Here is a 21,395-nt window from a genome sequence, read left to right as displayed (position 1 = left end):
TGTGTGTGTGTGTGTGTGTGTGTGTGTGTGTGTGTGTGTGTGTGTGTAAGTACCAGGTTCAGGCAGTTTGGGAATTTGAAAGGATGTTTGATAGACTGCACTGTTGGATGAGAGAGGAATGTGTGTGTGTTTTGTGGATTGGTGGGGATAAATTAAGCAGTCTGGGCTAAAACAAAGAAGAAGAAAAAACTAGAGTGTATATTTTGTTGCCATGTTTGGGAGAGATCTAAATGAGGTGTAAGGAGGAGGAAGAGCAGGAGCTCTCCATCAATCGCTCTCCTTTATTATCAGTCTACCCGATCACCATTGAGTCCAGTGCAACAAGACTTGTTAATTATTCACATTCCAATATTTCTTTTTTTACCATCTTTTCAGGTGGTTGCTGAACAAGAAGGGATAGTCACTGTCGTGCCACAGGCGCTAATACTAATGAACACGTGTTGAGATGTTCTGTGTGAATACTAAGAATTGCTCGATAAAGAAGGAAGAAAAAGCAAATAATGCCTCATCTTAGGTAATCAAGATGTATTAATTGCATAACCAGAGGGCTATTATCGGTGGGATCTAATCATGTTCATAATAATCCCTGATGTTTGTTGTGCTTAATAAGCCTCTTCCTCTGAGGTCCAAGCTTCTTCCACCGAGTCCTTCACGCTTCACGCTTCCTTATGAACAGATGACAGATTGGTATGGTTTGTGCTGGGGGCTTCCAGTCTTCACTGGGAATGAGTGGAGGGATGTGTGGACATATGGCTGAATGGATGGATAGCCCTAATCCTAGAGGTGGCCTAGATCTGAAGCCCTCCGTCAGCGGATAGAGGTGTTGACCTGTCTGTCTCGCTGTGTGTCTGTGTCTGTGTGCGTGGGTGTTGATACTGTCCTGAGAACAATAGGCTCTTTAATGAGTGATGCTGCTTGGGCTCGTGTCTGCATCAATGATCCTAATACTGTACGCATGCCAAACAGAGATACAAGCCAAACAGAGGCTACCGACAAAACATGAGGACTCAGGTTTTGACACATGGAGGAAGACTTTGTTTAAACCCTCTCAGGCTAACATGGTGACCTGAGATAAACCTGCGTTTTCTGTCAATCTGAATGGGTTCTATTGCTTCTAACTGGGGTTAAAAATAGGGCTTTTATCACTGGTCAATCTGTCTATAATTGTTTTTGTTATATCTTAAGTGTGTTGTCTACAGAATGTCAAAAAATGCTAAAAAAAAAAAAGATTCACAATTTCTGAAAGGGATCGTGGTTATTTGTAGTCGATATATGGTTATTATTGTAACTTTATTGTAGGTTTTGGTGGTGACTTATGGCCCCTTCAAGTCAGCCTGAGACATACTTGAACATTGTAGGTTGTACATTGGCTTTTAATAGAGTCAGAAAAACCTCTAAAATTACAACACTGCATGGGACCGGCTATGTTGGATCTCTGGAGCCACTTTTGATACACTTTAAGTTGTTCAGCAGATACAGTGGGTATGGAAAGTATTCAGACCCCTTTAAATTTTTCACTCTTTGCTTCATTGCAGCCATTTGCTAAAATCAAAAAAGTTAATTTTATTTCTCATTAATGTACACTCAGCACCCCATCTTGACAGAAAAAAAACAAATGTAGAAATTTCTGCAAATTTATTAAAAAAGAAACTGAAATATCACATGGTCATAAGTATTCAGACCCTTTGCTCAGTATTGAGTAGAAGCACCCTTTTGAGCTAGTACAGCCATGAGTCTTCTTGGGAATGATGCAACAAGTATTTCACACCTGGATTTGGGGATCCTCTGCCATTCTTCCTTGCAGATCCTCTCCAGTTCCGTCAGGTTGGATGGTGAACGTTGGTGGACAGCCATTTTCAGGTCTCTCCAGAGATGCTCAATTGGGTTTAGGTCAGGGCTCTGGCTGGGCCAGTCAAGAATGGTCACAGAGTTGTTCCGAAGCCACTCCTTTGTTATTTTAGCTGTGTGCTTAGGGTCATTGTCTTGTTGGAAGGTGAACCTTCGGCCCAGTCTGAGGTCCAGAGCACTCCGGAAGAGATTTTCTTCCAGGATATCTCTGTACTTGGCCGCATTCATCTTTCCTTCAATTGCAACCAGTCGTCCTGTCCCTGCAGCTGAAAAACACCCCCATAGCATGATGCTGCCACCACCATGTTTCACTGTTGGGATTGTATTGGGCAGGTGATGAGCAGTGCCTGGTTTTCTCCACACATACCGCTTAGAATTAATGCCAAAAAGTTCAATCTTGGTCTCATCAGACCAGAGAATCTTATTCTCTTATACCTTATACTCTGCCATAAAGCCCCGACTGGTGGAGGGCTGCAGTGATAGTTGACTTTGTGGAACTTTCTCCCATCTCCCTACTGCATCTCTGGAGCTCAGCCACAGTGATCTTTGGGTTCTTCTTTACCTCTCTCACCAAGGCTCTTCTTCCACGATTGCTCAGTTGGCTGGACGGCCAGGTCTAGGAAGAGTTCTGGTCGTCCCAAACTTCTTCCATTTAAGGATTATGGAGGCCACTGTGCTCTTAGGAACCTTGAGTGCTGCAGAAATTCTTTTGTAACCTTGGCCAGATCTGTGCCTTGCCACAATTCTGTCTCTGAGCTCCTTGGGCAGTTCCTTCGACCTCATGATTCTCATTTGCTCTGACATGCACTGTGAGCTGTAAGGTCTTATATAGACAGGCGTGTGCCTTTCCTAATCAAGTCCAATCAGTTTAATTAAACACAGCTGGACTCCAATGAAGGAGTAGAACCATCTCAAGGAGGATCAGAAGAAATGGACAGCATGTGAGTTAAATGAGTGTCACAGCAAAGGGTCTGAATACTTATGACCATGTGATATTTCAGTTTTTCTTTTTTAATAAATTTGCAAAAATTTCTGTTTTTTCTGTCAAGATGGGGTGCTGAGTGTACATTAATGAGAAATAAAATGAACTTTTTTGATTTTAGCAAATGGCTGCAATGAAACAAAGAGTGAAAAATTTAAAGGGGTCTGAATACTTTCCGTACCCACTGTATATTTATAGACTGAAAATAATTCTCTTGATGATAATTTAATAAACCATTACCGCAGTAGGAGAATATATTTACAGAGACTCGTGTAGAGCTTCATAACTCAATGACGAGAGCAACCGCAAATACTGTGAATAGACACATAGCAGCGTACAGTAGACGGTGCAGAACGCTGAATGTTACTAAACATGAACCAAAACACACAAAAATCCAAACTGTTGTCTACGGCACTTCAGAGTCGGGCTGAAAGGTTCAGATGAGCAAGGTCGAGGAGGAGGAGGAGGAGGAGGTGGAAGAGGGGGAGGGAGGGAGGTGAGGGGAGGGGAAACCTTTCTACCCACAAATTCAAGGATAATTTGCAGTCCCATTCAAGCTCTTGTTGCAGCCCCCTCCCTCCCCTTCACACACCCCCTCCCTCCCTTCTTCAACCACTTGGGCTGAAAAGAAATACGGTCGCAGACGGAGGGGCACCCGTCGTGTGTGTGTGTGTGTGTGTGTGTGTGAGAGATAGATTGTGAGCAGATTGGACAATGGGAGGATTGTATGTGATCTATATTCATGTGGCACAGATTCATTGGCCATGTGCGCACACATAGCAGGCTGTGAGTGATCAGACGGAGGAACAACGGTTGATAGAAAAAACATCCAGAGAGAAGAAAAAACGAGATTTATACAGAGAATATGAGCACAATCTATAACTGTTCTGGTTTTAGACACCTTAGATAGATGAAAACAAGGTTGTTTTTGTTTTACAAATCATGAAATGGTACATATGAGATCAAATTAGACAAATGTCTAATGTGAGCTTTAGTGCAGTCATTCCCGAAGACTGACTAACAGTCATTAACATTTATATCTGCAGTACACCTTTGAGCCACACAAGGGAACGTGAAAGTTTGTATTGTTAGGATGATTGTATTCTATTCACAACATTGAATCTAATATGAAAGGCTAACATAAGTTATATCTGTTTTACTGATGAGAGGAAATAAACAGGAGCCTGGTAACTCCTCATTCAAAGTATTTAACATGCGTATATGTTTTAAATCAAACACACATAAAACAGATTTGTGATTTATCAAACGTGTGAATGTCTTCGACATGGCTGGTTTACTTTGCATGCAGGTGGAAGCTGCATCCTTCTGGGAATCCCTTCTAAAAAGCTCAACATGGTTTTTTTTTTTTTTTCCAAGGATGTACAAGGTTCCCCTGTAGAGGTGGCTGATAGTTTAATTAGATGCATAAATATTCCCCAGGCTAGTCTGTCGTAGCGGTGAAAGTGGAGACACGCTGATCACACACACAGAAAGTCAGGGAAAGAAAGAAAAGAGACAGCGATGCGGCTGACATGAGAGTTGACGTTCACAGCAAAATAGCACGAGTTTGCCTGTTGCAAGTTCAACTTTCAGCTTTATCTCGAGTCCCGCAGAGTAAAGACGAAAAGAGAGCGTAGAGAGAGAGAGAGAAAGACGGCGCAAGAGAACGACTGATGAAGAGAAATGAAGGGAGAGGCAGCCAGAACTCCTTGGTAACCAAAGCACAGAGGAACAGAGGGGCCGGTCCTACACCCCTCCCGCTGTGTGTGTGTGTGTGTGTGTCTCCGAGGACTGGACTGCCTGAGGGGGAGAGCGGCGGTGGTGGTGGTGGTGGTGATGATGATGGGGGGGAGTGGTGGACCCAGTGTGTGTTTAGAGACAGCGATAGGGGTAGAGGCTCATTGTCAGCATAGTAGACGCTCACACACACACACACTCTCTGCTAAGCAGCCGTGTAGTGAGAATGTGAGCAGACACCAGTGCTCCTCCGTCCCGTCTTTCTCTCGCTCTTATTCACCGGATTTGGATTTTTTTCTTTAAAGAGAGAGAGAGAGGCGCACACTCAACCGGAATAATGGTGTTTATCGGGACCTCGTTAAAATCTGTGATTAAGTACTTCAAAAGGAAGGGTAAGATTGGTTTACTTCTGCTCTGTATTGATCATTAATGTGTCATATGAGTCGTTTTGGACTTCACATGAAAACTACAACAAATGAGCAGCAGTTGATTAGAATTTATACTGTTTATACATCATTATTTTTTAGCGTGAGGGTCAGAACTACATTACTTTTACTACATTTGTTTCGACTAATTTAATAAAGCCATTTTAAATGGCTTTATTAAAGCTGTTCTGTGTCAAAGGTTTACACATGGCAGCTTTAATTAGTTTTATATAATTTTAATAGAAACTAACGGTTTCCTGTCACCAGGTAACCAGTGGGCCAAGACTTCACACTATTAGCACTAAATGACCCAACAGCGTTTGTAAAGGTGGCAGCTGGAAGCATTTCAAATCACAGCTTCTGGATTGGAAATAGTTGGCTTGGAACAATTTAGTTGTATTTTTTTAATGTTTATTTAGTTCTAAATGTTTCAGATAATCTGATCCAGATATCAAAGGAAACAATGCCGAGTCTGTGTGCCATGCATGTACAGTAGATTCTGGCTAGTTAAATCTCGAAGGCTCCATCATTATTTTATTAATGGCTGTGTATTAAAGCATATGAGGATGTTAAACAAAGACCTGGTTGATGCAGGGTAAGCTGCTTGTGCCGACTCTAATCTCAGGTGTATTTATAGCGTGTGTTACCGTCAAGGCTGAGGTGATGTTAATCATTAGGTCAGCGGTTTTTTTGTAGTTCTTGCACGTGCCTGCACGTTGCTCCTCAGGTCCTTTACTGCAGTCCAGAGGATAGTGAGCTCCAAAACGGAGCAGTGCTCATATCCTCAGCTTTTTCCACAACATTAGGAGTACACACAACTTTTTAGACATTGAAAGAGGTTGAATTGGAATTGCAATTTAATCTGGGTTTTATGCTAATTTATTTTGAAAAGAGGTATACTCCCTAAAACAATTATTAAATAAGAAGATTGCACACGTTTCACACTCTTTTAACAACTTAACTATGTATATCAAAAATGTATCTGAACCAAGCTGACCCTTACAAAACACAGAAGGGTTGCATTATGCATGACAGTCAATACTCTATTGGCTGGTGCCCTGTTCAGGATTAACGTTGATTATTGATCATAGCAGCTAATAACATTGGTGTGTGTGTCTGCATACAGATGCATTTACAGGGATTACTGTGTGCAGCCTCTGCATGTTTAGCTCTGGTGCACCTTGCAGCCTGTTTGTGTCTTTCAGTCTTCAGTACCCAGTTTGCTCTCAGTCTGCGTCCTTAATGGACGTAAGGAGAGCTGGGCTGTCAATGCACAGAGGGATTAGTAGTCTTCTGAAAGACTTTCGCGCCTCAGTCGTGTGTGTGTGTGTGTGTGTGTGTGTGTGTGTGTGTGTTTTAAGGGGCTAGGGCATATTGTGGCTCTGAAAGGCCTGATGTGGAGACTGATGCAGGGGGACAATACAGGCTTTGTGTCCATAGTCCCCATGTCCTTGGTCTGCCTTTAGCCTTACTGAGACCTATTCAAACCCTATAGTCAGAGAGGAGGGTGGAGGAGGGCTACCTGTGCTGAGTGTGTGTGTGGGAGAGCAAGAATATTAGGAGAGGATTATGTAAGATCCTGATTTAGCCGGTTTAACGACGTATTCTTATTCCGCCCACAGCTGGGGCTTTACTGCCTTGCTCATAGGTGTGTTGTGCACTGTGAGATACAAAACCGACTACTACTCGCCTGCTTTTATAAACTTCAAATTTAAAATTCTACTTCCTGTGTGCGAGTGTGTTTCATGGAGCTCTCCAGTCCAGACTTGTGGTCGGAGGGTTTTTGCCTCGTGTGTTTGATTGATTGTTCTTGACCAGTGCAGGCACGCTGGATCACGTAGACAGGTCTGCTCCCATCACACACACCCTCATGGTGACATGACTGTGGGTGTTGCTACGTTTTGTTTTTTACCTCTTTTGTCACATTTGGTTCAAACATTTACTAGTGTTCATTCAAATAGTCGGAGTGCCAGATTATGATATATATTATAAGAGGTAAGTAAGTAAGTAAGACTGCAGTCACAGATCATAGTCTACATAGTTTCCTGTTGCTTGTATTTCTGCTGCATGCCTTGTTTTGTGTGTTACAACTCGCACTGTTGGACCGAGGATTGTTGTATTTGCACTGTTATTATACTATATACTATTATTATATTGGGAAGAGAAAGTGGAGATTTGTGAATAAAGAAAAGAAAGGTCTGGTAACAGAGTGAGCAGGAACAACAACCCCTCTCCTGAGCTAAAGTTACCAGCTGCCTGCTCCTCAATGAGCTGTAGAGACAGACGTTAAGGTTCCATTAGTCACCAGCAGCACCGCGACTTGGCACACCGACTGTCCCTTCTAAATCAAATCAGAGATCTATGTTTGACTTTGCTCTACTCATTAGTCACGCACTAATCTGGTCACATAGAAGCAAAGTCGGACACACAAAAGAGCTTTTAAAATCAGAAGTTTTCTGTATATTTAAGCAGTTACGCACTGTCGCACACTTTCTCCAAGGACCAATTTGCAGTCACGGGCCCCTCCGCCCTAAACATCTACCTCTTCTGTCCTCCCCCAACCCACACACACAAACACACACCCTACGTATCCTACTGTGGCTCATTAGCACCTGTGAAAACGCATTCAAACAAAAAGCAGTCCACACACTCTCAGCCCCTTTTCACGACCCGCCCTCCTTCCTCCCGGTTCCCTCGAACGTCTCCCTCAGTCCCAGTTGGACGGACATGTTGTGATGGTCAGGACAGGGACAGACAGTCTAAATGGAGATAGTCCTACATCCACAATCAGCTACTTTTGCTTGGATACGCTCACTTGGTAAGCCGAACTTTTTGAGAACCGTGTGTGTTTGTTGATATTTACACCTCAGTTGTTTTGCTGACGTTTGTATTTAGTGGCTTACAAATGCAGAATGGAAGCTTCAATTCCATGACCATCAGCATTACAAGCCACCACCAGTAGCAAGGGGGAAAATACCATAATCATCTGTTGTGATTTGTTTGATGATGTCTGACTGAAAGAAGTGCTGTAGAAAATGACAAAAAACAGAGAAATATGGTTTGTTCTTGTGAAGGAATAGATAGTTGGATATATTATCTTGAGATCTAGATAGATGTTAGTGCTGCTAGGTGCTGGTGCGTTATATTATTGTTTCTCTGAAGCAGTTTCTAAGTACAAGTAAGCTTGCTTAAAAGTTGGCTTTTTGTATGTTTTTAGTAGCCTGTTTGAATATCCGAGCTGGCTATCATCTGGTTCGTGTTTCACCAGATACTCTTCCTCCCTCCTCCCCCTCTGACTTGTGTGGCCAACTGTGTGATGTCTCAGCTATGTGTCATGTTGTTGGTGTGGAGACTGACGCCTAGATGCAACGCACCTAAATCTCCTTCCTCTTCCTTTTCTCCTCCAAATATAAACAAACCCCTCCAGTAGCCAGTTCTGCTTGTACGGGACATTTTCTAGTCCATCATTTGTTGTTTTTCCAAAGGTTTGAGAACTACAGAACTCCCCTTTTATAAAAAAATTTATATGTTTGAACTATTCGTGAGAAATGATGTATTAACAGATCCTCCAGGAGATCCACTAGGGTCAGTCGAATTATAAATATGAATGAAGATCAACTAAAATCTATAACCTGATCTGTGTGTTTCTGCAGCGGTGTCTAACCTGGATGAGGAGAGCAAGTGGACGGTCCATTACACAGCTCCGTGGCACCAGCAGGAGAACGTCTTCCTGCCAGGCAACAGGCCGCCCTGCGTCGAAGACCTCCACCGTCAGGCCAAAGTCAACCTTAAGACCGCCCTGCGAGGTAAGAATCGGTCACATTGGGCCGCATCAGAGAGCTTGACAGGATCCAGCATAGTAACAGATGGAGTCAGGGTTAGAGGAGTCATTTGCCACTTGCCACATCAATGAGTAAATCAACTGGTTGTCTACAACATTGTAAATATGTCCAACCCTGTCATTTCTGTTCCTTACCAAAGTTTAGCCAACAACACAACAGTGTGAGATCCTCTTCTCCCTGTTTGTGCAGCACAGCTAAGAGAGACACGGGGAGTCGAGTCACAGCAGAGTGACGACATTTGAATTATTCAGCCCCCCCATCCTGTCACCGTCTTATCATCCTGTCGTCGCCACCCAGCCCCAGGGGTCCTAACTAAAAGACAACAGGTGTTCAATGGGAGCACCTGTGCTGTCCATCGAGTCTTTGTGTGTGTTTTATCTCTTTTATTAACTGTCCACTCCCAGGACGTTGAGACTGAAGGGTTCACACCTAACTACAGCCCAGCCTTAAGGAAGTATGTTTAGTGTTTTTGCTTAATAATGGTTGTTTTCATGCACATGTTACCAGTCACTAAATCCAGTGCTGTCAGCACGAGCTACACGAGTCTCCTCTCTGTAACAGAGCCAAATAATCAATAACCAATCGGATGGTAATGAGCATCCACACACGTGGGGTTTCAGCTTGTGTTTTGTGGTGAGGCTTTTGCAGACAGCTGTTGAGTTACAGAAAAGCGCGTCAACAGGTCGAAATACATCAGGAAAGTTACGTAACAGTCGTATGAATATTGTCAATAATATCCCAAGAATTATGCATTTTTGGTGGTCCATCTCGGGTGCCATCTCGGCACGCCAAACTTTCAGCTAAAAGCTCTAAACCACCACTGCACACTACCTGCTCAACAGCAAACGGCAGACAGACATAGTTTACTATCAATCACTAAATGCAAATTTGATTGACTTGGCATTGTAAAATATATATGGATACACCCAGTTCATAGCATTATAGTGTTTTTGTTTTCTGCTCGTCTTCTCGCCCCCTCCCTCTCAGTTCTGCCTAGCAACAAGCGGCTCATCAAGGCCTTTTATTTTATCAACCTTCCTCAATCATCGTAACAACTCCGCTCCCCGTCATCATCATGCTTTCTAAATCCCTTCTTCCACACCGCCACCACATCAGCCTGTTGTTACAGTTGCTACCTTTGCCAACCCAATTAGGATCCATTAGCTGTATTATACATGCACCAGCGTGTCTCTCCTCTGAGATGGGCGGTAATTAGCTATGGAGATAGATGGCACATAAAAGGGATCAAAAGCAGCATCTCTGAGGTGCCAGGCTAGGAGTGATGTGCATGTGCTTTTGTACACATGCGTGTCAGTCACCAAAAGGGATTTTCATAGTGCATCACACGCTGAATAAATCCCAAAGATGCAAGAAAAAAAGGCCGCGGAAGGTTTTTACATGTGGACAAAGTGTGTAATGTTTGCCCTCAACAGTTTCTTTATCCTTCAGGTTACAGGCATCAGCAAACGCACACAAAACCCTCGAAGCTGTAGCAGTAGTATGTCATCAGCTATTCAAAGACTAGACAAAGGATGCACTAGTGGATATCTGCAGAGAGAGATATGATGTGCTAAATGCCCCCTTAGAGAAAGAGAGAGGGACAGCTCTGCCATCTGTGTGTGACAGACTGAAACTGATACCCCCTCCTGGTTACACACGCACATTCATGTATGAACTCCCTTCTTGTCGCACATCGGAATACACACGCATACATCACAACCCTGTCACAGCAGGTGGTGACGAGAGGTGTGAGCAGCGCTTGGCAGCGTCCAGCAGTCCTGTGACTGACACACACACACACACACACAGACACGTAGAGTTGACATGTGTTGTACAGCTACGTCTGTGTGTGTCCTATAGATATTTCACACATCCTTCCTACTATAGTGTTGTTGGATGAGTTATTTTGAATAATTCTGTACAATATACACAATACATTCCTTCCTGACATCAAAAGAAATCCTGTTGGAGACAAAGATCCTAATCGTTTCCCGTCTATAATATGTTTCTCTGTTTCTGTCTGTCCTGCAGAATGCGACAAGTTGAGGAAAGATGGTTTTCGGAGCTCTCAGTACTACTCTCAGGGCCCCACCTTCTCTGACCCCTTACAGTCCACCAACAGCCTGCAGGATGAGGAGGAGGAGGATGATAAGAAGGTACACATACACACAAACACTGCTCTCGCGTACCCTCACAGCTGTCCAAGGGTAACAGTTGGTACATACGATACATACAAGTGCTGAGCGTGAGCGTGTAACCAGCAGTGCTTTGCAGCTGATTCGGCAGCATGGCGACTCACCTCCTGTCATTTCAACAGTGTCAGTCTGCCCTCTAGTGGTTAAATATGAGAATGCAGCTTAATCTAGTTACTTCTCTGTCTTTCTGGATTCATTTTCTAATTAATTTTTTTACATTAAGAATTATCAGCTTTAAATCTGGAACACTTACACCTGCAAAGGTCATTAAATTATTCTGTTCACAGGAATATAAAAGTAACAACAAAACCATAGACAACAACAGTTATCTATCGCTCTTTTAACTGGCAGACCATTAGTGTGAATGGTTTGACAGCCACATAAGCCTCCTCTCCTCTCCGCATTTATATTTCTCACACATAATGTGATATGAGCGGTCCCGAGAGGGTCAGAGGGTCTTTCACTCTTATTATCAGGATCTACTTTGGGGTCCCCAGAGCCCCTTGATGTCGACCGCCTGTTTCATTCCTTCCCTGACCCTCGACCCACATGACACGCTGTCGACTCCCATCTCTCTCTATCTGTCTCTCTACTCTCTACTGTTTGTCTCTCGTCCCCATCACTTCCTGTTGTCCTGAGGCCAGTGAGCCTAACTTTGCCTGACAGCAGCTTCAAAAGGAGAAACAGGGGCTGCAGGTTGAGCCACAATGCAACATAACAAGCCATGCCTTCTACCAAAACTATTGCTGAGGTCCTTTACATCCCACACTTTACTGACCCCCTTCTTATCCAGCCATGCATGGTTTGTATGAAAGCTCTAATCGCTGTCTCTCCTAGCCAGCAATGCGCTGGGGAGTGTCAGGATAAAAAAAGAATGGACATACGGGATGATTGCTGGATGTATTTTGGAGATTCTGAACAAAATCCCACAGAGGATTTTTTTTCCACGGTGGCTAAACTCAACCTGATGCAGATTCAGCCAGGGGTTGATGCCCCTGGATTTGATCTATGATGAGAACAATTTGGGATTATTTGTGTTCACTATGATGATTCGATACAATGATTTCGAAATCTTTCAAATTGACGTTGACAGCATGCTGGAAATGGCTGGTTTTCTGTTGACTAACAGCTCAATTTCAAGCCTGGATGCTGCAGTAAAACCTTGTCGTCTGGTGCTTCTCGGCGGTAATTTCTACTTCAGGGTTGAGAACTGTAAAAGTGTAATGCATGAGTGATTCTCCCTCTTTCTCCCCGCTGTTGCTCACTTGCTTTTATCCTGCCATTTTTTTCTGATTGATGTTTGCGTGGGTGCGAGATTGTGTTTGTGTGAGTGTTTCCATTTGGGTTTGATTGATCGCGAAATGTGTTTACAGCGCCACAAGCCTCTAAAGGTCACAGTGATGTAATATGTTGAAGTCTGTTTGTGTGTGTCAATAAAGTTTTTACAGTCTGTCAGTTACAGTTTGGGACAATTAAGTTCTACAGTATTCTCTTCTATATTCTATTCCCACTTTCATTCTCTACTATTATCGAGACATTTCTCTTTATCACGTCTGTGATCTAATTCAAAGTGACAAAATCTTAGTTTCCATTGCCTTTCATTCCCCCACATCATGTTTCATCCCTCTCACCTCTGTCACTCCCTTTTCCTGTCTTGTCTCTCCCCCTTTGCATTTGACTCTCTTCCTCCCCGCTTTATCTTTTTCATTCCTTGTTTCTGTAATCTCTCTTCTCTTCTACCTTTTGTTTCTGCTGTCTTTCCATTCCCCTCTCTCTCTCTCTCTCTCTCTCTCTCTCTCTCTCGGCTCGACTTCATTTTTGACATTGTTTTAACCATTTCTTCCTCTTTCTCCTCTAGTCCACAGCTTCATCAGCAGAGGACAACAGATCCCAGCTCTCCATGAGGCCCCACACCCCGCAGGGAGGGGGTGAAGGAGGGGAGGGGTATGAGGTTGACGGACAGGTTGTCTGGAACAAGAAAGGCACATCCCTCCCCACCCCAGAGGAGAAGATGAGGCTGGCGGCCCGGGCCGTGCCCACTGACATAGTTCCCATCAACGTCACAGGTATGACCTCAATCATCCAATCATTGTGTCCGTTTCTCACTCACTACCGAGTAGCAGCCAATCCCCATCAGTGTCGGTAGTGGAAAATACATCTCCTGGTCCTCTAGTTCCATATTGAAAAGATCCAACTACATCCCCGGTGTCTATTCTGTAACATCAACCTCTCACCACCAATCACACATTTTGTTTTGTTTCTCCTATTCTGTCACATTTGCTTGACTGCTGTTTTACTGAGAGTTAGATGAGAAGATACATTTATAGTCATGCTCAGCCTAGCTTAGTACAAACCCTGGAAACAGGAGGAGACAACCAGCTTCCACCAAAGTACAGCTCAAATCTTGACCTGGTGGTGGCGCTAGATGACTAATAAAAAATGCCTTTCAATGATCTTAAAACTGCCACATTAACATGTCAAATCTTGTGATTTTATTGGTATTCTCATATAATTCTCAGTAAGGCAGCAAAAATGGAAATGTCAGACTTTTATAAACCCTCTGTGGCTGAGTGGGTATAAACGAATCAATTACTGAATTCAGTCACCCACTGAGGAAAACAACTGCATGTGTCAGTCATGGATGTCTGTCCTCTCCTCTGTATATTTTCCTCTCTCATCATGCTTCTTGCAGACTGACCTTCATGCATGTGTGAGCAGGTGCTTGTGTGTGTGTGTGGAAATCGTTTGACAGCTTATCCGAGGGGTCAAGGCTTTTCACTGACTTTATGTCGGATCACAGGGCGTTTGGCAGATGAACACAGCAAAAAGTGTCGATGCAATTCCCCTGTTGGCACGTCACATTTTTCAGTGCTATCTGCCACACACATAAAAACAGATATAACGTCTCTTTCTGCCAGTTCTGATGATTAATATATTACACTGTAGCGTGTGTGACGTCTCACTCATAAGACGTAAACTCACGACGATGACCAACAGCTCAAAGATGAAATGGCAGTTCAGTATCAACATCTGGATTTTGCTGTTGTCAAGGTCAATATAACAGTGATCCCGCCGTCCTTGAGACATTAACGAGGGCTTAATGTGGTCCCACTCCAAGCAAATCATTGTTGACTTCGTCTCCTGTCGCTTTACATTACTGAGAAAGAGAGAGGAAACGCACACACGCAGACACAAGAGGGAGATCTGGGACTTCTCTGTCACTCTGAGGGGGAATGTGATAGACACCATCCGCCCTCGTATCAATTTATATTTCCCTAACACTTGCAGGCTGTCACCAGCTGGCCAAGTAGCAGAAGGAAGAGCAGTTCCTAGCAAGATAATACTCCTTTAGGGAAGCTGGACAGAGAGTGAGAAGGATGTTGAGAGGAATGAATGACTGTGTGTGTATGTGTGTGCATGCTTTCACCTCATATCTGTCCTGTGCATGTGTGTAAAGATAAGAGCATGCACTCTACCTACTATCTCACAGATCTTACATGTATGTTTACACCTCAGTGACTTATAATAAGGGTTGGACCATCAGCCAAAAGTATTTGTTTTTTTCTGTTTTAATGATTATGCTCGGAGAGTAATGACAGGTCAAATGTTTTGGCTCTTTGGCTGATGGATCATAAAGTTAAAGGGTCAGGTCCCTTTTCTCTAGTGGTATAATGCAAGACAGATACTTTTGGTTGTATTTGCCCAAGTTAAGATATTTAACTTGGTTACACTGACCCTTTACTATTTCTACCCTGTTGATGTCGCATGTTCAACTTGAAAAAAAACTGCACGTTGTTGAGTTTGTTCCTTCCAACTAACCGACTGCTGTTTGCCTGTGTGTGTGTCCGCCTGCCTTGCTCTCGCCCTCCCGGCTACCAGGGGCAGTGTTTGACCGACAGGCGAGTGTCCGGCGCTCCCTCATTAACACTGACACCGTGTCCCGCCGGCCCAAGAAGGTCAAACGCAGAAAGACTATATCAGGGCTGCCTGACAACTTCAACCATGACCTAGGTATGGATCACTGTGGGGCAATATGTTGCCCTCTACTGTCCACAGACCTGTACCAACACTCTGGACAAGCATCCCTCCTTTCATTACTTCCAATAACCATATACTCTCCATAGATTTATGTTTTTATCCAATAACCGTAGACATTGAGTGGAGATTGAACTCCCCCCACCAGTATTGGTCTTAGTAAGTCACATTGAGAGGGAGAAAATGACACATGCAAGTCCACAGTGTTGGATCAAGGCCCTGCAGATGTTGTGTCTTTCCCTGTTTCAGTTCTTCATACCAAGTGTCCTCATTTCTCCTCCACCCTGTTTAACTGTATCCACAGCCAGGAACCAGTTATGAAATCCTTTTTCACTAGTTTAGTGGTTTTCATTTTGCACTTTTTCCTTTGCTAGAAATGTTTGCACTCATATAATCTCATTTTAGACTTTGCCTCTTGGAAAATCATGTCGCATAAGAGAAGTGAAGTGCAGGGTTTGCCGTCCTAAATGACGTATTGTGCCATAATCTTTCGTCTTAAATGTTTCTTTTGCTGTGAATTGTGTGTGTTAATTATGTGTATGAGCGTTAATCCTGGGGCCTTATTGATAATCTTTAACATGTGTCGCATGTGTGTCTTACTTACCAACATGTACCGATTATGAGACAATGGGCCCCTGATCATAAACACCTAAAAAGGCCCCACCACCCTTGTCATTTTCAGAACATATGATCCTCAAACCCTCCAAACAGATGAGGGATACATGACAAATATTAAGTTTCAGAGGTCCCGTACTGAGCTGAGCTGGGTGTTAAGCAAACACTAAGCTTTTTAAGCTGACACTGCTGTGCTGACAGCACCGCATGGCTGATGTTTATTTACACGTCTCTGAGCTGTGGGACGGCAGCAGTGTTTAAGGAGAATGTCATTTCTCTGTGTGATAAGATCACCGCTGCCGATAGGAAAGGAGCTTTAAAGACTGGTTAGTGACCAGCTGACGACGGCCTCTGAATGTCATGATTACTGGGCCGGGGTAATTGTCCCAGTGCCTCATCCCTCCCTCTCCTAGCACAAGAGCTGCCTGCGAAGTAGACCTGCAGCTTAATCTATCGCAGCAGCAACAACAGCAGCCAAGCTGTCACTCTGGCTTTTAGCAAAGGAGGAAGAGAGTGGATGTGTGGGTTAGAGAGAGAGAGACGGCGAGAAGGGAGAGAGAGAAGAAAGGGAAGTGAGTGTATGTTCTGGGATACGAGCATCAACAGGAGAGGCACCACAGATGGGAGACACACTAAAGATCGTCTCTCGTTTTACAACTCGTTCTTCAAATTGTTTGTTTACAAGCCGGTATGTTCGGTGTGTGTGTGTCTTTGTGATATCTGCATTTCTGCGTGTCCTTGTCTATATCTTTCTGTACGTTCTGTCCTGTATGACAGTGCATGACCATGTATACACTGCATGTTTGTGGCCATGTGTGTGTTTGGTGGCTGCCTTACCTTGTCAGCTGCCTGTCCTGGACCTCAGGGTATTGTTTGCTTTTCTGTCGGACTGAGCCAGAGCCATAATAGGAGGGGAAGCATAGGAGGCAGTCTATCTGTCCTCCTTCATGAAGCAGACCAGAAGTTATTAGCGCATGAGACGGGTACAGCTAATCAAATTAATTAACTTCCATGTCACCACAGTTTATCTTAACAGTCCAGTCCAGAAGAGCAGGAGGCATTGTTGCTGAAGCAGTTATAGGGAGGAAAGAGAAAGGTAGTGGTGCAAGAAAAGGAATTGTGATCAATCACGTGTTCATCTTATTTTCTTTATTCATTTGACAGCAGCAAAAAGACACGGCGGAGAGCTCCGGCCACATTCCATGTTCATCCCGGGACAGTACTCCACCTTGGGTAGAGTTGGGAGCGTCAACTCAATGCTCCGACGTTCAGAGACCAGAGACTCCGGCTGCCAGACAGAGACAATAAAGATTGTACCCCCATCCATGAGACGAATCCGGGCTCAAAGAGGACAGGGAATCGCTGCTCAAATGGCCGCCATTTCTGCTTCCTCCTCAGCAGGAAGTATATCCGTCTCGAGTAGCGACAGCTCTGGGATCTTGATGCTGCCTCAGTTTAATAGAGATCTCTCCCGTTTTCACAGTCTGCCCCGACAGGGAGCCAGGGTGTCCCTCAGTGCTGACCCCATTTATAGCAGCACCCCCATCAGGTCTGAGGAGCAAACTACGCCTCCGAGGCAGATTGGCAAGCTTCAAGTTGATGATACAGCGGTGCACATGAGAAATGCCCCAAGGACAGGCACCCTGCCTCGGCCTAAGTCTCAGGAGGTGAGGGGGACACAGGCCAGTGATTGGGGTGGTGGACCAGCATGTGTAGTCTCCCCACATGCTGCCTATTCCACCTCGTTCATCCCCAATGCTACCCTGTCTAGCTCCTCTGAGGTCATTACCCTCAACACCTCCGGTCAGCTCCCCCACTCCCAAGCCTCCGCTTACCCCACAGCTCGACCGCTCAGTCGAGCCTCCTCCACCAACACTGACCCCAGAATCTCCAATCCAATAGCCTTTACCCACAGCGACACCTGCCCAGCTTTGGCCACTTCTACCCCCACTCATACACCAAAGGACGGTGGTCCGGAAGTCGCAAAACCTGCTAGTGAGTCAGGGCTCTCGGACAGCAGTATACACAGCCGCAGCACCTTGGCACCCACACCTCCATCCTGTCTGCCAGAGGAGCAGTGGATCTATGACACGCCAGAAAACGTGGTGGTTCCACACCGTACTCTGACCTCCAGCTGCTCCATTCCTATAAACCAGTCCTATAGCAGCCTGGAGCACTCCTCCAGGACCACTACTGACTCCAGCTCCCTCTATTCCCAAGACAATGATGGATACTACACCTCCATGCACATGGACTCGGGCCTGCGCTCTCGCAGCCATGGCAGTGGGCATGGTGCAGCACCTGGACGGGCCACCAGGCACAGCATGTACGAGTGCCGCGAGGTGGCCAATCAGGAAGACTCTATGAGCTTGTACAGTGATCGCTCGCTGTCCCGCAGCATCTCCCTCCGCAAGGCCAAGAAGCCTCCTCTGCCACCAGCTCGTACAGACTCTCTTAGACGCAAGACTTCCGATAAAAAGCCTCTTGGAGGCGTTAGCGCCATCGGCGGTGCTAAGGAGGCAAACGGAGCCATGCTCAATGAGACTCTTATTGCCAGCTTGCAGCAGAGCCTACAGATGGGGCTGAAAGGAGGGAAAGGAAAAGGGGCTTCACCTTCTTCCCCCTCTCACAGCCCGAGCAGTGACTACGATGACCCTTGGGTGCTACGGCCACGCAGTCAGAGTAGCATCAGTGCAGGCAGCTCTGCAGCATCACTCGCAGCTAACGCCAACTGTGGCGGTGTGTCTAACGTGTACTCGTTATGCCATGTGACGCCGGCTCAAAGTGAAACCAGCAGCTTGCGCTCAGAATACGCTGATTCCTGGGGTTACTACATGGACTACCCTCGTAACCATGATCAGAGGGTGCAGACCCCTCCGGCCCATGCCACAGAGAGCATGTTGTCTGGGACTCACCCAGGAGAATTACAGAACGGAGGTGAGATTCTCAACAACAGCCAGGCTACTGGTGCTCCAGGCCAGGACGGAGGGGTGGCAGTGAAGCCCAAAATGGCAACCTCCTCACCAGACAGGGTGCACCGGCTGACCTCCCCATCCAGCGGCTACTCCAGCCAGTCCAACACCCCCACAGCTGGAACCCCAGTGCCCTCGTTTGTCAGGTCCATGTCTCCCTCGGGCGGCCGGCCAAAGCCCAAAGTGCCCGAGAGAAAGTCATCTCTCCTCTCTTCTGTATCCATGTCCTCCTCTTCCACCTCCCTTTCCTCCAACACTTCGGACTCACTTAAAAGCTCCGGACCTCCTCCTTCACTACCTCCACCCTTGCCCCTCTCCTCCTCCTCAGCTCCCACCACCCCTCTCAGCCCACCTCCACCCTTCCCTCCCCCTCTACCGCCATGTTCCAGTACCGGCACTCCACCGCCAGCTCCCCTGTTACCAGCCACCCCTCAGAGTGAAACTCTGAGCCCACCCGCTGCTTGCTCCACCTCCCCAGAATTCCCTCCTCCTCCATCCCCTGAAATGCTAATCCACCCCAGTTCATCCTTCAATGGGAGCTTCAGCCCTCCCCCTCCACCTCCCATCCCCTCCATGGGACCCCCTCCACCTCCTCCACTGCCAGCTTTTGTCCCACCTTCCCCGTCCTTTGTGAAGGCAGTGAAAGATGCTCCAAAACCAGCTCTTTCCAAAAGCCCTACAAAGTCACCTAAGCCCCTGATCACGCCATTTGCGCTGCAGATGGTGCAGCTCCGCTCTGTTAAACGACCAGAGAAGGAGATTAACGGCAAATCAGACCACACCGAAGCTCAGGTTCTAAAGCCCCAGACCCTGGAGAAGTCTCACCCCCTGGAGCAACCTACTGTGATACCCGGGTCAAACTGCTCCCCAGAAGAAGATTCACGCAACTCCTCACCATCACCTGTGTCAAAGCTCTTAGAAGAGTTGTCTTTAGACTGCAGTATCACACATGACACACCAGATAGTGTTGTCATGAATGGAAAAGCGGAGGATCAAAGTTACTTTATCTTAAACAGAAAAGAAAAGGATGAAGGACGGGAATCACTGCCCAGTCCCCAACAGAGCCCCCGTAGCTCTCCTGTCAAACAGAAGCCCCCAGTGGTCTCCAAGAAACCCCAAATCTCTTTCCTCCCACAATTTAGCCCCCGACCAATCGATGAACAGGTTCCATCTGAGGATACAACCATCCTGTCACAAATAGAAGACCAAGTCGATGCACCGCAAAGACAAACACAGAAAGAAAAGAAAGACAGTAAAAGTGAGCAACAGGAGGAAGAGGAAAGTTCAGAGAGCTCGGAGCTTCCATCAGAAAGCTGTGAAACGACAACAGTAACCCAGAACGAGTCCTACATTTGTGCTTCTGCCAGCCAGCCAAGTCTTGACCATGGACTATATACCAATGGAGAGGCTCAAGAAGAGGAAGAGGATGAGGGAGATGGAACAAGTAGCACGTCTGGATCCATCAGCTCCAGGGAGGACGACACTAGTGAGTCAGACTTAAATACTTTTTTTTAAATTACGCTTTGTTATCATCAAATCAAAGTTAGACATATATCAAATATGTGTGGAGAGAACACTCATTTTAAATGGTGTCAGTCAAAATCTTCATTTACTTATTAGTTAAGCTCATTACCATAATCCTATGTGGTTAGTGGTGATGCTGCTGCCTGCCGGCTGTGCGGCCAGCTCCTCAGGCAGCTGTGAAATTCATTTTGCCTTCCAAAGCAACAGTTCCAGACTTGAAACCACAAGCTTTTAAAGATCTGAAAACTGTGAAAATAGCGCAGCAGAGACGGCTTATCACTGGGACAGCACTGCTGCAGCCTCCTGAATTCATCCTCTCTTACTCTCTCTTCTACATTTTCATATGCAGAGATCTCTCGTGGCTATTGCCCTTCATTTTTCCCGCATTGCTTTTTTTCTCTGCTCCCCCCCCCTCCACTGTCTACTCGTCTCCTCTCCGTCATCCATCCTTATTTCCAAAAACCCATTTTTTGCCTTTTCCTCTTCTTTGCTGTTAATCTCAGTCTGTCCTACTCAGCTCCTCTCTCCTTCTGTCCTGCTCCCTATCTATCCTTTCTTCTCTCTCTGGGATAGGGGAGGGGGCAGGTGTCCAGGGGGGCTGCTTTTTTGTGGGTGGGGGGGGGGGGCTCTCTATCGTATCAGAGGGGAGGGGGGAACAGATCTGGTAAGGGGATGGAGGAGAGGATGGGGAGAGCGTAAAGTGAGACTGCCTGCAGCAGCTCAGGCAGTCGAAGCGCAGACGTGAATGCGGAGGTTGACAGGAGGAGGGGGAAGAGGAGGAGGAGGAGGAGGAGGAGGAGGAGGAGGAGAGAGAGAGAGAGAGAGAGGCTGAACAAGAGGACAAGAAAAGACAGGATATCTAGAGACCGAAAGAGAATGTAAGAAGACAGTCCAGCACCTCCTCTGTACCACTTCAGATTTCATAGACAGCCAGGTTATGAGTTTATTCACGAGTGTGTGTTTCACTGAGTAAACCTAAAGTGTGTGTGTTTACTCTCCTGTAACTGTGTGTGTGTGTGTTTCTCTGTCTCAGGTGAGGTGTTCTACTCCAGTACGGCCGAATCGTCTCCGGCCCCGTCAGCCAACGGGTCTTCCGAGGAGAACATGGTGACCCCGAGTCACACGCGGCCCCGAACCACTGAGGACCTTTTTGCCGCCATTCACAGGTACCATGATGCATTTCTCTCTTTTACGCATCTTGTCACTTCTTCATCTACTCC

The 21,395-nt window shown here is 45.8% G+C and overlaps 1 protein-coding gene across 16 annotated transcripts in view; it reads left to right on the top strand.

Annotated features, from left to right (window-relative positions):
• Window positions 1–21,395, top strand: part of nhsl1b (NHS-like 1b) — a 99,448-nt gene that overhangs the window by 72,637 nt on the left and 5,416 nt on the right. For 11 of the 16 annotated variants that reach the window (XR_004213572.1, XM_031870385.1, XM_031870384.1 and 8 more), the window contains 6 exons: window positions 8,646–8,798; window positions 10,866–10,990; window positions 12,888–13,095; window positions 14,909–15,040; window positions 16,844–20,137; window positions 21,209–21,341. Coding sequence is in view for 15 of the 16 variants with exons in the window: in XM_031870385.1 (XP_031726245.1) it covers window positions 8,646–8,798; window positions 10,866–10,990; window positions 12,888–13,095; window positions 14,909–15,040; window positions 16,844–20,137; window positions 21,209–21,341 (4,045 nt within the window). In the remaining variant the exon portion in view is untranslated. The other 5 variants (XM_031870395.1, XM_031870387.1, XM_031870388.1 and 2 more) reach the window with 4 other exon arrangements.

This window comes from Anarrhichthys ocellatus, unplaced genomic scaffold (assembly GCF_004355925.1).
Source record: "Anarrhichthys ocellatus isolate YVR2014 unplaced genomic scaffold, GSC_Weel_1.0 scaffold52, whole genome shotgun sequence".
NCBI classification, from domain to species: Eukaryota; Metazoa; Chordata; class Actinopteri; order Perciformes; family Anarhichadidae; genus Anarrhichthys; species Anarrhichthys ocellatus.
Note: the sequence above shows the minus strand (reverse complement) of the source record. Positions and strands in the feature narration are given on the sequence as shown.